The sequence below is a fragment of the Melanostigma gelatinosum genome (genome assembly GCF_949748355.1).
Source record: "Melanostigma gelatinosum genome assembly, chromosome: 13".
NCBI classification, from domain to species: domain Eukaryota; kingdom Metazoa; phylum Chordata; class Actinopteri; order Perciformes; family Zoarcidae; genus Melanostigma; species Melanostigma gelatinosum.
The window spans coordinates 12,838,115-12,856,154 of record NC_136646.1 but is presented as its reverse complement, the minus strand read 5'-3'; the positions used below and the strand labels follow the sequence as shown (position 1 = coordinate 12,856,154).

At 42.0% G+C, this 18,040-nt stretch overlaps 1 protein-coding gene across 2 annotated transcripts; it reads right to left on the bottom strand.

Moving 5' to 3' along the window:
- Positions 1-701: 701 nt before the first annotated feature.
- On the bottom strand, positions 702-16,250 carry tlk2 (tousled-like kinase 2; the record flags this gene model as incomplete). 2 transcript variants are annotated; one of them, XM_079281834.1, is made up of 28 exons in its annotated part: positions 702-1,839; positions 2,077-2,184; positions 2,435-2,546; positions 3,583-3,721; positions 3,894-4,063; positions 4,242-4,331; positions 4,473-4,564; positions 5,009-5,090; positions 5,318-5,415; positions 5,524-5,590; positions 5,694-5,846; positions 6,221-6,357; positions 6,523-6,633; positions 6,831-6,923; positions 7,144-7,245; positions 7,877-7,975; positions 8,136-8,179; positions 8,265-8,334; positions 8,438-8,515; positions 10,480-10,562; positions 13,285-13,350; positions 13,763-13,869; positions 13,974-14,113; positions 14,212-14,272; positions 14,403-14,452; positions 15,068-15,330; positions 15,533-15,621; positions 16,099-16,250. In XM_079281834.1, 28 exons carry the CDS (start codon positions 16,248-16,250, stop codon positions 1,666-1,668), a joined length of 3,030 nt encoding a protein of 1,009 aa, XP_079137960.1. In that variant the 3' UTR covers positions 702-1,665. The 2 variants fall into 2 exon arrangements, with proteins under 2 accessions (XP_079137960.1, XP_079137959.1); XM_079281833.1 differs by lacking the exons at positions 13,285-13,350; positions 13,763-13,869; positions 13,974-14,113; ... (3 more) ...; positions 15,533-15,621; positions 16,099-16,250 and adding an exon at positions 11,625-12,267.
- Between the last annotated feature and the right edge of the window lie 1,790 nt (positions 16,251-18,040).

Genomic DNA, 18,040 nt, shown 5'->3' with positions numbered 1-18,040 from the left:
ACGAAGGTGGAAAATATGTGCAAAAAAATATCTATATTGTTAGAGGGACTATATAGCTATCACAACCTAAGTAGGCAAGGAGTACTAGCCAATAAGAGCCGATACGCCCCTTAGATTTGTGATTTAGCAGTTTGGACTATCTTGCTTAGCCTACTGCCACAGATACCCAGCCCCAGATAAGCAGCAGAAAATGGAAGGATGGATGAGTTGATTAGACTGCCAAAACCAGAGACAGAGGTCACACCACTGACTGTTTGTATTAATGTCGTTCTTCTCCTGACAGAAGCATGGTGACCGTACCCGATCTATGAATGAGAGACGTTCATCATGATGCTTTAGTAATTTGACTGCGACACTACACTAACATTTGCATTAAACCATCACATCAGCCCTTTCTAAATACACATTAGTTAGTTTTCTGACTTTTTTTTGTTCCATGTACCTCACTTATCAGAGAATATAATAAAAGAGAATATACACTGTAATTTTAAAGTGTAGAATACAACTTGCAGACATTCAAAGAAAGCTGTAATGGTAAACCCAGTAAGACAGAGGCCCAGAACAACAAACACATTTTAACCAATAGTATTTAATGGTTTATGCAACTGCTAAGGCCCAATCTCCCCCAACAGTACTATTAGGTAAACCAGTCCCTTGCATTTTATTGGCCAAAAATAAATTCAAACATTGCTAAATAAATATGTGTGTTTATGGTAGGGGGGGGGGAGGGGGGTCAAACAACAACAGTTCTAATTAAAGGCAACTTGAAAAACACAACAGTTTTCTCCATGAAACTGGTTAAATTAAAAAGTTTTTAAAAAAATTGTAAAAAGGGTAATTTCTCAACAGCTTCCAGTCCACATCAAGTAACACAACTCTAAAACCATTCATTATAAAAATGGAGGTGGAACACTGCCACCAGCTGGAAGTTATAAGCTTTGGTCATAGGAGTTTGAGGAGGAGACGGGAGAGTGTCAGGGGAATAGTAGCTTCTGCACCTCCTCGTCACAAACTATCTGGGTCTGGAATTTAAGCAGGGCAGGGGATCCCAGAGCAGCGGGTTGGGTGACATAGTGCCATAGATATTTCGGGCTCAATACAATAATTGGCCAGACTGGTTCTCTTATTTAGGTTCATCGAGATGAGAACAAACAGACATGTTTGAGCTTGGGGAGTTCAGACGACCTTGGACCAGAATGGCTCATGCATGGGAGTATGTGTCAGTGAGTATAGGTCCCAGGTCTACCGCAGTCCTTTCCATCTGGCCAAGCTGAAGCAGTTCTACACTTTTTTATTTTCTCTCTTTCTAAGCAGAAAAGAACAATCCCAAACACTGAACCCCCCTTTTCACCAACACAGTGCCAAACCTCTTACTGTGCGACTCGTCCAGGGCTTTGACCCCCAGAACAATGCCACCATTTCGAGAAAGGAGGACAGGTGGGCTGGGATGGGTGGACATGAGATGGATGAAGGGTGACATGGGTCTCCCTTCCCAACCCGTCCATGACTTCTCATCCACCCCTTGCCGTCGTCTGACCCGTTTCTCTTTCTATTTGTGGCAAGGTGGGATGCTGTTGGGAGGGGAGGGGGTGCACAGATTGGTGTTGCCCCCGGCCCACCCCCACTCTTTCAAATGGATCAGTCAGTCAATCGATGGGCGTGGGCTCAGTTTGAGGCGCTGCTGTTGGAGGAACTGGATGTGGAGGCCACGGCCATGCCCGAGGTGCCTGAGGAGGCCACCGACTTGCGGATGTGGGGCATGAGGAAGGGGTCACTGGCCAGCTGGTGCACATCGATGCGGTCCTCCTTACGGTAGACTAGACAGCGCCTTATAAAGGCCTGGAGAAACAGAGTGAGAGTGGAATGACTGAGCAAATAAAAATGTTTTGGTGAAAAGATAAGAAATTCCTAAATATGTACATGTGTACAAAAAACTCCTATAACTATGTTTGTGAAGATGAGGACTTACAGAATTAAGAAAGAAAACATGGAGGGTGTTGTGGGAGTTGAAGATGCGTAGATGTGTTGCAAATACTAGGGGGACAAAACCAAAGCAGAGGCGACAGCGTCCAGTACCTTAGCTTCAGGTGTGACTACTGGTTTAGGGGGAAACTGCACATCTGTTGCCTTGAGTATGGTGTTCTCCTGCAGGATGTCCTGCTGGGACTGGTTGTGGCCGAAGGGCTGCAGAGCAGAGAGAAGGAGATGAAGCGTTGTTAAAACAAACCAAAAACATGACCTAAATATACCGCGTGAACAGGAACAAACAAAGTGTGTTGGTGTTCAGTACACAATTACATTTTACTTAATCTTGTTTTGTCTAAAGATCAATTATTACATACAGTTAAAAAGCAAATTATGTATGCATTTTATTGACTTTATAACAGACTTAATTGCTTAAATTTCTTCATGCAACATATTTTCAGTCTCCTACCTTGCGACCATACAAACACTGGTAGAAGATGACTCCCACAGACCACACATCCACCTTGTTGGAGATTTTTGGTGGTTCCTTCCCAACCACAAAGCACTCTGGGGGCAGGTACCTAAAAGAGAAAGGGTTATATTCATCTGAATCAGTTTCAACGGATGAAATAGTCATGACTCAAAGACTTGAGTATGAAATATTGTGGTCAAACATGATTTCAGCTCTCTGTCCCCACATATGAAGTACCGGTAGTAACATCAGAGTAATTCTAACCCTAACACTACCTTTAAATACCAAGACATACCTCAGTAATATTACAAATATGATTATTTCAATACATAACACAACATATCTTGAGCATACTATTGTTGTTTAATATCCATGTGTTAATAAGTCTGCAACTTGCATGTTCTTTGCATTCTCTTGTGAAATGACACAAACTCTACTCTTAGCCATGAACTTATCAGCTGTTCCATTGCTGCTGGAATGAAATGCCTCGTGGGCAAGACATGAATATGTTTAGCCTGGGGTGCTGCTTCTGGCAAACTCCAGTCAACCCAGTGTGCTGTCGCACAGAGCTGTTGTATAAGACAGTGCTTTATGTGCCAAGTGCAAGACTCAATGCTGCAGCATTCCCCCCCCCCCCCCCCCTCAAGTGGCTCAAAGGGAATTCCCTAACATGTGTTTACAGATGTATTAGTTATGGTAAATAATAACAGTTTGGCTTTGATACCCAATAAAAAAGGGGTTTGTCATTCAACACAATACATCATTTCATTTTGCATTATCAGCTTTGCTGTTTTGCTCTCTGGATGGATTTTTTTAAACTAGTTTTTGTTTCCAACAATGTCTATTGCTCACGCTCATATCTCTTTGCATGATGCTTCTACAAAAGTGTTATCAACTCTAAGTCCAACTCTAATTCTGCATCAAAAACACTCAAACTGCTCATTTTTGTTTCATTCTACAGCATAAAATGTCTCCACACAGAAATGGCTGCTTTCAGTCACAGCCCCGACTACTCAACATAAATCTGACCCTTGAGGAGAAATGCTCAGTAGTAAAAATAAGAAACACAATTCATTATATCCCAGATGGTGTGACCCCCCCCCCCCCCCCCGCAGCAGAGTGGCTTCCTCCAGTGTAAATCTTACCAGTATGTCCCTGCTCCCTGCGACGTCAGCTCCATCCCGTCCACTGAGTTGTAGCTGTCGTCGTCCATGATCTTCGACAGGCCGAAGTCTGTGATCTTGATCTCCCCGCAGGCAGTGCCGTTCACCAGGAGGATGTTGCCTGAGGATGAAAGGATTTACCGGCATGAGAGAAAATGTCTGCGTAATTCAAATGTATATTCACATTTTGAGGCGAAAATGACTCAATTTTATCGCTAATGTAACTGCAGTGGTTAAAGTGGTTCATTCAACTGACAGTTTTACTGTTTTACCATTGTGGTGTGGAGACTCACCAGGCTTAAGGTCATAGTGGATAATGGGCGGTCTGATCTCATTGAGGTACTTCAAGGCGTTGACAATCTGCATGATGATGGAGCGGCCCTCTTTCTCTGACATAAGCTTGTGCTGCTTCAGGTAGAAGTCCAAATCATTGCCCTCGCAGTACTCCAGGACGGTGCAGAACCTGTTCCAAAATAAGGCAAAAGTATTTATCCATCTCTGCAGGATTTGGTACAACAGATGAAAACAAAGGTAATGCTCTCGTCTACATATTGACGAATAGCTCAGAATGAACACAATCTGCATAAACATGAGTATGTATTTTGGAAGGCAGACAATTGTTTACAAAGGAAATGACTTACGAGTCGGTGTCGAGCGAAAAGTAGTCGTAGAGCTTAACTATTCGTGGGTGGTCCAGTTCTTTATGGATTCTATATTCTCTGCACGCATGTCTGAAACAAAAAGCGTTTCCAACATTTACACCATTCATTTGAAATGTGGATCTGACGGGTTAATAAATGATGAAAAGAACATATTTCATCATCATTGTATATATAATAAAGTATCGCAAATGAAAATTGCACAACACTCACTTGTGATAATTTTCTTTCTTCTCATCCCTCCAGTTCTTGTTTAACTGGTGGATTTTGACCGCAACATACCGTTGCTCTGTTAAGTCAAAGGCCTGGAGAAAAGAAAGTCTCATATTAGTTCCGTACTGCATTTAGCATTACTTTTAGCTGCAGTGAGCCTATTGCTTGACATTAAATGCCTGTGTCCATTCATCATTTTTACAGCAGATTCTAGGAACAACGCTCACATTCTGGCAGTCATTTACTTCGAAATATTTGTGATGTCAAATTAGTGTAATGTAAAGAAACACGCATCCTCAAATATTTTCCAAAGTATGTGCAGCACAGCCAGTTTTCACCAGTGTCTCTGACCTCAAATTACCACAGATTTTTTAAGAAACAGAAAAACTGGTATTCATTGCACTGACATACAGGCTGTTTAGGCAAAGGTCTTCACTACACTTATTCAAAAACAGAAACTTGAAGGTATTTTATGTGTTAACTATTGTAAAAAAGAAGTGGTTCTGCTTTAAAGGGAAAGATGAAGTTTCTCTCACCTTGTAAACTTCACTGAAACCTCCCCGTCCAAGTAAATAGAGGAGCAGGTACCGGTCATTTAGCGTCGGGTGATCTTTGAATCTGCACAGGGTGAATTTATGGAATTAAAGAAGGCACAGGGACACATCACCCGACAAACTAGGAAAGGACCATATAATGCTGCGTTCACACCAAACGCAAAGCGAATTTTCATGTTGCGTCATAACCGTTATCAACTAAGCAATTTATTTTCGCCATGAACCATGGAAGAAATAACCACTACTTCTGCACCACGTTTGGTGCGAGCACAGCATAAGAAGAAATCGTACTGAGAATTATCTTCATTGTGGATCCTTTTCAACTCGCGAATATGGAGGTTTCGCACTCGCTCCAACCTCTCCAGCTCCGCCTGGATCTCTGCTTCCTCCTGCAAAGGACATCAAAGTATAAAAATCTGGACAGTTAACAAAACAACTAAACGAAGGAGACACCACAAAAAGCATGGTCACCTATAAAAACAAAAATCAGGCATTACCTTCTTAAGATGGCCTAGTCTCAGCTTAAAGATCTCCTCTTGTTCGTGGTACTCTGCCTGCGATAACCTGGAAGGACAAAGAACAAACCTCAGTTCAACGTTGAATATGCATTCAGCGGAAAAATGGCTTGTATGTAAAAGAAGATTAATAACCAACAAAAGCAACATACGCTTCACTTTCTGTTCCATTGGTTTTGCTTTTGCGTTTGTTTTGCTCCAGGCTTGGAGGTGGAGTCTGGGCCATGGACGGCGGCTTGCGTTTGGCCAGCAGCTTCCTCTGTCTTTCAATGTCCTCTCGCTGGGAATTGATCCTTTCTTGTTGTCTGAAAACAGATGACACAATGCAATGACTTTATAGATCTAAAGCATTTCTCACTTATGTGTATGATGCTGCCTTTACTTGTATGTAGGATGTGCTCTCATAAACTATAGGCAGAGGCCACACGTGAGGATTTTAAGGTAGCAGTGTTATTTTTGACCAGCCCTTAGTTTTAGCAGTGTGGTTGAATTTTGCGTACTCTTGCCCTGCTTGTAGTTGGCTTTTTGTTTATTTATATTGTTTGAACCCAGTAGTGAAATTCTGCCCCCGATATCTTTGGAGCATGTGGATAGGGATCAAACAGTGCACCTTGAATAACTATAATAACAGGGAGAAAGGGTGAAATGAGAGGCTGAAGTTAAAATATCAAGTTCTCACTTGATAAGGTTTTGGAAGGCATATCCATCCGTCCACTGCTCAGTGAAAGACGCTCCATGTCTCACTGTGGTGAAGTGACCAAGTCGAAGCCTGTCCTGCATGCTTTTGTCTCGGCATGCCATCTTCTCCTGTTTGGACTGAAGGAAGAACAGAGAAATACAGGCATCAAGGCATTGCTTTTGACTCCATGTGGCTTAAATAACGGGTTCCAAAAGGAAAAAATAATTTTTAAAAACCCACAATGATCCACACTCTTGGGCCACTAATAGTTTAACAACGTCACTGTTCTATGAGAAAATTACTTTTTCAATCAGCAGCTTCTTGGACATGGTCACACACTTATTTAAGCGTTCCTTGTATCGTTCCAGCATCCTCTGCTGTTCATCAATCTGTCTCCGCAGATCACAGTTTGCCTGGAGCAGACGATAAAAACGAGCAAGAAAAAGGTCAGGCAAAAGGAATAAACAAAATGTTAACTTGTTCATACTTGTACAAACAGAAGGAATGTGTCAACTCTAACATGCCAAGACTGAAAAACCAAGACAGAGGACTTTGTATTTTCAAAAATGGCAAGCAGAGTAGCAGGGATGAAATGTAATGAGATTAGTACCCGCAGCAAATCGTCTATTCGGCCCTCCTTCTTCTCCAGGTCAGAGTTCTTGTTGTTCTCCATTGCTGTTAGTTTCTCTATAGTAAGGTCAGACTACAGGGTACAGTGAGCAGAAAAACAGTGTTTATGTTAATGGTGGATCATTTTTGTATCAGTGAAAAATGTAGTACAACAAGTAGTAACATCTCACAAAAGCTGCTTATTGGTTTCCATTTGCAAATGTATTGGTTTATATACTGATTATACAACAACTACTTTTGGAATTATAATCAATTAGATAACGGCCAGCCCGCCCTGATGGCATGTCAAGTACCTGTGTGGCTTTGTGGAGCATGTGAAGAGATGCCGGCTTCAGCGAACACGTCGAGTGCTCCGTGTTGGCCGAGCTTACGGAGGAGGGGCTTCCCTGCTGCACCTGGGAGGCACAAACATTCATCCAATAAAAATAATAAAGAATTTATGAAGACCTGCAGAAGCCAGTCATAATAAACCGTGAGAACAATCTGGCAAAATAAATTTGCATAAAAATTATTACCAGAAACGGTAGACACTCAAACAAACTATCAGACATATGTGTGGGTTAAATTATCACCAAAAAAAGTCAGGGTAGAGTAACAAAATCCATGAAGTTTTTACCCGTCGTCCATCTCTTTAACGGATGCATGCATGTTGCGGAGGCTCACTTGCTAATCACAACCAAGTTAGTTAAACGTGACACTGTGTGGGTAACATGTTTTAAATTAAATTTAAATTTAAACTCTTTTCTCTTATCATTTGACTGTCAGTTTGTTTATTAACATTTCTACAATATGTTCCATTTCATTATTGGTCTCCTTGGTTTTAGGTTTTGTAGGAAGTTTGCACAGAAGTGGGTTTGAATCTGTAATTGTTGCCAAACAGTGTTTACAGACCACATCAGATTCTTCCCACTTGTAAGCAAACCTGACCCGGTGATGTTAAAAACAAGCGTGGAAGAGAGAATGGCAGGAAAGAGTGTAGACAAATGTAAAAAAGCACGAGACAGATCATAGAGCAAACATGCTCACCGTGACAGGGGGGTTGGAAAGTGAGTGTTGTGGGGAAGAGCGGACCACTGGTGGAATCCCCCTGGCAGGGCTGGTACCAGGACCGCTACCTCCCGCAAACTGACAGACAAGTAAAGCGAGAAGAACTCAGTTCAATAGAAGGACCAAAATGACAGAAAAGGGGGTTAAAAGTAAGTATGAAAGGTTAATGCTGAAGTAGGAGTGTTGCTGGACACACACTTAGTGTATCAAACAAACTGGAAACATTTCTGCCACTCACCTCAAAATAGTCACTAATTTTATGTCCCCTTGCACCTGCTTTGCCTAAAGGAGAGACACAGGGAGTTCAGAGAGAGCGAGGCGGATATTTGGGATACGTGATGAGAGGATCATGAACATTTTGTTTTACCTTGGCTGCTGTCAAAATGGTCTGCTTTCCGTTTTCTTACTCTCTGGTCGTTTGATTTTTTCTCAGGAGTCTGTCAGGAAAGTACCGCAGTGGGAATCAACCGCATGCACAATAGGGCAACACAGACAGATGGTTGGCATGAAAAATCGTGTTCATTTGTAACAGACACTAACCTCTAGCTCTTTGTCACTGAGCGAGCCTATGCTGCAAAGACTTTGGTTGGACGACTCATTTTGGTTCTGACCCGAGCCCTGTTAAAATTACATAAAAACACATCAAACACGAAGAGCAAATACACAAAGATGCTTAAAGCATGCAAGAGACATATTCATAGGCGTGTATAGTCAAAATGTGTGCACATGAGTGGCGTAACGGACTGTGATCCGTACAGATCTTCCCTCGTGATTCGGCACACAGGTGAACCGCTAATTAATTACACAATTTAAGCATCACAGTGTGTAATAAAGTTTTACTGATGATCATTATCGTCCAATATTCAGTAAAAATATGCGATCAGGACATCTGCGTTTATGTTTTCTATTTGCCGATCCTTGGTAATGTCACACTGGGAACAACAAATCTGAGTTAATTTGACAAGACGAGAACTATTAACGGTAAAAAGTAGGAGCCTTGTAGACCAGCTGCTACAACAAAACAAATCAACAAAAACAATGTGTATCTGCCAATATGGACTATCAACGATCGGCAAAAAAGACGCGATCGAGGCCATCTAAAGTTACATTTGCTCCCTTGTATTTTGTGCTGATCTGATCCGTGATCCCCGTCTCTGATCCGTGATACAATCCAAATCGTGAGCTTTATGATCTGTTGCACACCTAGTGCACACATGTACTTGAGTATGCATGCACTTCTGAGAGAGAGCACACACACACGGTGTTAGGAAAAGGGGTGAGGAACTGAGGGAACGGATGCCGAGGTTCGGCTGAATACCGTCACCATTAACTTCCCACTGGATCTAAACCTGCATCAGTCCTAATGCCGGTTCCCGAGGTGGTGCCTGTCAGTCAAATGAATCGCATCAAAATTCAGCAGGCACTGTCCAATCAGAGAGAGACACTTAGTCATTCAGAGCACACTACAGCTCCCTCACTGAACCCTCCTAAAATGGCTGAACATTAGGCATGCTGCTGGGGATGTATTCCTTCCTCTGTCTGTCACCTTTAGATAATGTCATCCATTTTCCTCCTGCTCACCATGGTCTTAACTGTTCTTTTCCCTGAGCAGAGCCAGAGGAAGATACTTTGGTTGATTTAAGAATGACAGCTTGTTTTTACCTCTTCCCGATATCTGGTTGTTTGATCAGACCTGTTCAAAAGGAAATGCACTTTCCAACAATTTCAGTAGGTCCTCTCTGTTCCATTACTAAAAGGTGTGCTAGCCCTTTGTCCTCAAAGGATAACAATTCCTCTTTATTTTTGACCAACTCCCAACAACCAAGAGATAACAGAGAGAGAGAGAGAGAGAGAGAGAAAGCGCATCATTGCCACAGGGCTGTTCAAGGTCAAGAATAAAAACTATGCTGCTCTGTGACATTGTTGGGCTTTTAGACCATTAACCAATGTTTCTTCATCACCATTTGTTGACACACTTCTACCACCCCCTACACATATTGCATCTCTTGTCATACAGGGTGGCTGTGGCATGATGCCTTAGCGAGAGCCGCCATTTTCTCTGCGGCAGCAGCCATGCCATGCTCTGGGCTCAGCTCTGCCTATGGCTGGCACAGGGCCCACTCCTGGCGCTGACTCTCGCTCCCTAACTGTTTCACCTTCCACAAAGACTGCTCCATCCATATAGCAAGCAAGAGGATGGAAAGTGAAATGCTGCCTTCCCTAACACCTGGTCAAGAACTATTTCTGCATTCCTCCTCTGCCTGCACTCCTCCTCCCCCCTACCACCCCATGTCCTGTCTGTGGCCTTTTTGGCAGGCATCACCACTTGCATATGCAGCCTCTACATCATGAGCCAGGGAGAGATGCCATGTCACACCAGCCAAAAAACACAGACACAGCTCAACCTTCTCCAGAGACGGACAAAGAAAAGGAGTGGGGCCAAGCCTGTCCAGGCCACACAGCAGAATGATACTGAGGCGGAGTGAGACAAAGACAAGGAAGCGATTTACTGTGATTATAAGCACTTTGACAGGAGAAAGTTCCCATGCTACTAGCTCAGCGACACCTGCTGTAAAACAAACCTTAGCCACGCCGACCCCAGTAAAGCGAGCCTCCAACAGCTCTTGCCGTCGGGGGTCCAGGCTATGCAGTTCTTCCATCATGGCTGCAGAGAGACAAGAGCAAAGATTAAGGAAGGCGTTGTGAGGTCTGGTATATTCAAGTGGGAGTGACAAATCACTGTTTCAAAAGGCATTGGTTGTGATGAGTCATGGCTGTTTTTAGCTATATGGATGTGGAAAATTCCTGTTCTGAGTCATCAATAAGCCTGACAATAATGTTTTCCAATATCACGTGTGTTGCACCAGCCAAGTAGGCTGGTTGAATACAGTAGAATACTCACAGCATTAAAATGCACACAAATACAGCCAATAAAGGATATAAAATATGCATCATACACTTGGGCCAGATGTGTAGTCATTGCCTGCCAAAGGAAAGCATCATGTAATAACACCATGGCATTATAGGCCTTAGTTACATATCGCTGGAGTTATAAAAGGTCACTAATGGAGGGACTGCCAAGTATACTCACGGCAAGGGAAAAGGCCACAACAGACAATAAGTGCCCAGCTTGCTACCCTGTGCAAAGGTTAACGTTTAAGTTACACGCCCAACTAAGTCTGTGTTATCTATAGCTTGCATACATTAAACTAACAGTATAAACTACACCATTCGTGTTAATTTAGGGATGTATACTAACGTTAACCCGTATTCATATTCTAACTTTACTTGGGATTGCTGGCTCAGTTATGCATAACTATTTGAAATATCATGATCAGCGAGGTAGCTAGCTAACATGGATACATTAGCTAGCAAGCCTCCCGATGTTGTCCGTCACTTAGGTAGCATTGCGATATAAGAGCTAACGTTAGCTATTAGCATTAAACGTAACGTTGTTATCCAAAGAAGGCAAATGTAATTAATGTTGGCCCAATGACAGCGGTCTGATTAAATAACTACTCAGAAAAACACATCACAAGTACTGTACATTATTTTACAAACACAGTGAACTAGCGTTGGTAGCCAACAGGCTAGCTTTAACTCGTCTGTCAAAAAGAAGCATCCTCTCGGTTCTGTGTTGACGGCTGCTGGTGCCACGACACCTGGACTCACTGTAAAAAGATGTCCAGATATATTCTTTTGCTCGACAACCTAATGAGATACTTACTGCTATTCAATATTTGTCTCGGTCCTCCGGGGGCCTGTTAACCCTGAAACCGTCCCCGTTGTTTCCCCGATGCTCGGCAGACCTCCCAGAGTAGGCCGCATTCACAGCCGCGTCCCTCGCGTGCCGACTGTTAACGGTCGAGACAGGGGAGTGTGCGGTGTGACTCAAGGTAGACGACGGTTGATTCCCTCGGAGGCCTCGACAACCCCGGGTAACCCAAGCCCGCCTTGCTGTGCTCCTTAGGCAGGGATCTCCATCACATCCCTCTCGCCGAGGACCATACCGTGCCTATGTCGGGTAACTCGTTCCACACAATGGCGACCCTCGAGATTCAGCGTTTTTCACCAGGTATAGCTATATGATGTAGTTAAACTATCGTTAGTTACCCCTATCTTTTTCTCCCCCAGTGGTGAGATCAATTTCGGGTCCTGGCTTTCAGCTCGATCAAAACAAAGTTCGGCTCCAGTTGCCTTCCTCGCCGCAGGGAAGAAACCAATCTCTTTCGGAAGTTGTGCTGTTGCAGGCGTTTCAGTTGAATCCGGATCGATTCGGTTCGGTTCTCATGTTTTCACAACGTAAACAATAATCAGGAAAATATCATATTTTCTCGTGAGATTGTTCAAGTATTTTCACCTTCGTTCAGTCCACGCCTGCCCCAAATCTCTTGTCTGGACCAATGGCAAATCCCTCTGTACACAATACAATTTAACAGCGCCCACCCAGGCAACGACTAAGATGGTCACTTATCAGAAAGTTGCCATTCCCATGATGTTCACACTCTGAATTTAAATATCAGTATTGCAAAGTAACGCCCCACCCACCACTGAAGTAGCCATTTAATCATAAATAGGGATTCAACCATTCAAAACACTGTGATGGAAAGTAGGTTAATTAAGTAGAATAGGGACCAACATCATGAAGTGATTCCTTTGTTAAACAAAACACTTGCTTAGCAAAGCATATTGACACCAACGTCAAACAGATTTACATGTTTTATTGATTCTGCATGTACAAATATGTCATGAAGTTATCCTTAAAATCATGCCATTTATTTCAAACACCAGCTCCCTAAAAACAGCATTTGGCAGAATAGAAACATTTAAACAGGGGTAACCAGCCCTTTCTCCGATTACTCAACTCATCAGCACAAAAATGAGAAATGATCACTCTTGTAAGTAGAATTGCAGCACCATCAGGAACACCAAGCCATAAAACAAGTCCATCAACATTATGGCAGCTGAGATATTGTAAGGTCTTTACAGCATCTAGTTGCATCCCCTTTATCACATTCACAACAGAGTTCTCAATTCCATACATCCTCAGAAAAAGGCCAGCACCGCCTTGATTTGAGCTCCTAGTTTCAGCTGAAGGTCAAGCCAGGCGGGTCCTCTCCCTTGTCTTGGTCCTGGGTCTCAAGTGGCTGGGCTAGAGCCTTGCGGTACTTGCACTGGATCCACACTCTATACATAGTGAGCTGTTTGCCTCTGTTCACCTGTAGCCGCCTGTCCACAAGGTTCTGCATTTTCTCAAGCCCAGCCTCACTGAACATCTCATGTAGCTCATCTGAAACAGAAAGGACAGAAATATTTTCATACACATAATTAAAGAACAATTCTGCAAAGTAAGCCCAATAAATCAGAATTAATGTCTATATTTTTACCTTGAGTAAAGAAATACACTCTTGTTCCATCACCTCGGACATAAAAGTTTTCTGACAGACACCTTCCTAGAAGAAGTAAAGGGAAACAACATACAAATTATTCTACAACAAATTGCAAACCTTAATTTAACACAGTCTTCATTAGTGCAGTGCCGTTTGAATTTGCAGTGTACCATTAGAAGTACTGCAGGTATTGAGCAGCCAGATTTACTCTCTACCTTAAGTGTGGTCCATAAATTTCTTTAATATAATTAGAAGGACCATACTTGTCATTTAAAACACAGCAAGTTACTCTGGTGTGACCTGAGGCAGCAGTCAATTCTGAAATGGTGCCACCAGAAAAAAACAAACCTAAGTAGGCTAACACCGTTTCAAGGATAAACACTAATAATAGGCCATGATTAATGGACCTTTCTGGAACTGTACGTTCTGAACAGCTATTTGGACTGGAGCCTTGCTGGATTTCAGTCCGACGAACCTTTCTTGAAGCGAAGCTGTGCCAAATCGTAGCGTCCATAGTCTCTGAGCAGCATCACTCCCCCGGGCTTCAGCAGCCGCGCCAATCGACTGATGGACGCCTGCATCCTGAGAGAGTGAAACGTTAAGACAACCACTGCTATATTCCATGACTCACACCAAGTGAACACCAAAGAGACGAGAAGAAGAAAGACAGAGAAAGAAGTTCATACTTGTTGGGATGCAATGCCGATAACACAAAGATTAGCACTATAACATCAAGGGTTCCATCGGGTACGGGAAAATTGGCTTCCACATCACTCAAGTCATGAACAAAGGCGAAGCAGCGCGCAGGCTCGTACTCTGGATTAGCCTGAAGAAGGGAAAGCAATGTTAAGTCTTCAGATAGCCCACAACCCTACAGATTAATACATCTATCAACATATCATCCTTTCATTGATCCCATCTCACCTTGACTAGCTCCACAGCAGTGCTGGAGAAATCACAGCAGTAAACAAAGAGTCCCGGGTCACTGCAAAGAGCAGAGATGCAGTTATACCTTTACGTGCACATCATAAGACAGAAGCAGAGAACAGTATTTGTCAAACACATGGCAACATGACACATGACAAAAGACATGTCAATGCCTTGACTGCACTCACTTGTTTGTCTTCAGTATCGGAAAAACGGTATTGCCTACACCGCAGCCGACCTGCCCAATAAACATCAATTAATATAGCGTTTATTTTGTTCACTCGATGTCAAACACCAACGGATACAGTAGCAAAGTTTGTTTCTGACAAAAAAAAGATTGATAAAATTACTAGGAAAGTTATTTCTCCAAGGTTTCAAAATATATTTGAATAGAAAATGTTTTAAAGTGTTTAAATTGGCAAAATGATAAGCAATACCACAATGTGATCCATGCGAGTTCAGTAGAAAAGGAGGAGACTGCTCTCCAAACATTATGCACAACACAAAACAAACACATCCAATGCGTGTTGCAGTCAAACATTTGACTTTTTGCTCTTTAGTAAACTGGTAAACATGATGTATTGAGTAAGACCCATCACTTTTCTACTACAAATGCTTTATCTGTATCTGAAACTAGACAATCATGGGACATGTGTCTGATTTTTTAAAATAAATTTAATTAGCAATTTTGAGCAATTCTTTATCAAATATACGTGACATTTTTGGAGATAACTTACTCACAGACAGACAACAGATATGAAAACAGAGGTAAACATAACATCAGTCATTCTGCTATGTCATTTTATGTGTATGGTTCAAGTTTGGCTTATTCGCTTTCAAATTAAACTCTCACCTCTAGAATGCGATATGTGGCAGAAGAGCCAGGGATGTCTCCGTCGGTGTGAGACAAAGTTGGAACTTCCCTTTCTTGATCCAGACTCTCCTGTTGACTGTGATCGGAGTCAGAGACCTCGAGACGTGACACGTGGTTAAGGCTACACTGGGGAGCCAACTCTGGGAACTCTGTGAACAGCCAGTGACGGTCTTTGAAGAAACGATTCTCATGGATTGTGTAAAAACCATTCCAAAACTCATTTGCCCGGCTGTCATATTCCTCTGCAAAAAAAAAAAGGTAAGGCAGTAAAGAGTAAGAATAAACTCATTATCGAGAACATCTTACCATCGTTACAAATCAACAGCGATACTGTCAATTTCTGTTAATGTTGCAGCCACACTGATCACATACAACTGAAATGAAAATGAATACAACATTAGAAGCAGCGATAGTTCTGTAACTGATCCCGAACAACAATGTTACCTTGTTTCTCTTGAGGTAGTGGCTGATTGTTTTCTAAGACTTTCTTCTTAGCAGATGCCTCTTGTTCCTCACTCCACTCCACATTGTCCCTGCAGACAACAGAGCCCTATTATCCAGTGTGGTTGAAGTGATGTGGTGAACAACATAAATACTTGACAATACTGAAATGTAAAGGTTTTCATGTGATCATCTGGCCATCCACATATGATTACTGCAATTCAATTATATAATTACTAAACGACCAGTTAACGTTATATGATTATACTATACTATATGACCTGAGAAAAGATTATATTTTCCTATAAACCGGCCGAAATACATCATGAACATTGCATGACAACATTAAGACCTGTCCTTTGGTAACCCCCCTATCAAAATAAACAGAAGGTTACAGCAACTAAACAATAGCTTTTACATTTGCTTATAGTTAGATACAATCAATTCAGCAAAAACATCCACACAGCTAATGTACTACAAATAATAAGAGAACGTTTAAGGCCTCAGTCGGGGGACACTGGCTCTGACAGAGATGCAGACCAAACATCTTTCTTGAATAAATTACCCACCATGCGTTGTGCTGGAAGACCTGCCGCGGGTCTGTGAGGAAACGTGTCCCGAACAGAGGCCTCTTCACATCTCCGGTGCTTGAATCTGACAGAATCAGTGGTGTTTGACTGCTGCCTTCCTCCACACCGACCACGGCATGGGGCGCCGCCATGTTTGAACCGACGCGACGGAAAAGGGGCCGCGCAACTATACGTGCTACGTTCAGGGACCATCTGACATATTGTAATTCGAATAAATAATACAAATGCACCTCAATGTGTCGAAATGTTCTCAGGTACAACCATTGACCGGTGTTGCAACGCAATTTTTAGTTAGAAGGCGGGGATTGTAGTTCTGTAATGATGTTGTTTTTTGGCTCTAAATATTTACTATTAGCATGTTTCCACTTTGTAAAACTGGTCAAACATACAACTCGAGGCACATTTTGCCTGCAAAGTAACACAGGCAATACACTGTAGTTCCGTCTCACTTGCTGAAGAACGGGCTGCATCATCATATTAGATATTTGCTACGATTTTTTCATACGATGCAGTGTTTATAGCATACACTAGAGGGAGACATATGCCAGGAATATCGTTGCTATGGTCCACTAGTGTCAGCCACATGAACGTGGAGAATTCCTAGACTGAGGTTTCAGTGGTCAACAATTAACTTTTGCTTTGAGTGTATATATATTAGTGTTTACCAGTCCTAACAGACAAACTGACAAACAGCAGTTCCTCACGTGCAATTTGTTAAACATTAAAATGTACATTTAAACTGGTAATTTTTACATTTGTGGATTGATTTTAGATTTTCACAAAGGTTTTCACAAATACACAGGTTACATGCCATTTTCTCGTACTCCGGAAGTCTTCGTACAGAGCCTACAATAACTACTTATTCATAACTTTATATACTTAGCGTGGAGTAGAGATTTATTGATAAATACTTTGAAAGAGTGTGACGTCCAAAATGCATAGTGTTCATGGCAATGACTTCAATGTTTATCTTCAGTGAAAGGGAATTAGACTATTCTAAATTATTCTGCACACATATCTAATTATAGCATTTTCATGCACTGCAAGAGCAACCCTAAAATTGTATTTTGCTACATTTTTAGAATGTAGACTTTAGGGTAGCATATTGTATTTGCTACCCTAAAGTCTGGAGGTAGTCAACATCTGGACTGAGCTATTAGATTGACAAAGAACCCCTCCTGGTACTGCAGCCAGACACACTCATCATTTAGAAAAAAAGAAGTACTGTAAAACAGTAGAGATGCTACATACCAATGAACAAACAAGTTAGATTACAGTATGAACAGTAATCTACACATATGGTAATGTCCACATGTCCATAACAAAGTATAAACATTTATAAAATACTAGTAAGTGCATATTTAGTGTACAGGTAACCAGCTAAGAGGTAACACATTCTATTGTTTTACTTGTAACTTAATTTCAGCTATAAGAGAAAATAATAGACAATTGTGATAAATGTACGCTTTTATTTCCAAGGGTAACTAAAGTACCAATGAACAGTGTAAAACACAACTGGATTCAGTACACATTGAGTGGAGTCATCGTGCTGGAGTGAACAGGATATGGTGACAAAGATATGTTGTGGGATGTGAGGGGAAGTGCAAAGTTTTATCAGCAGAGCAAGGCACAACAACAGACAAGGGAAATACCAATTTCACGACATTGGTAATGCAACAGGAAATATTCTATGACTTGATAGTTAAGTAGATAAGTTGTGACCGGATGTGGTCAAAGGAAATGTTCGCTTCTGCACACTGATACTAGTTTTAACATGATCGTGAAACTGTCTGAATTGAATGGAAATGCAAAATGTGCACATGTACACAGCACAGCACAGTGCGATTTAGCCTTTGCATACTAGTATTAGGAAAAAGTGGGAATGTGATATGCAGCGCCCGCAGAGCAGTTTGGGGGTCGA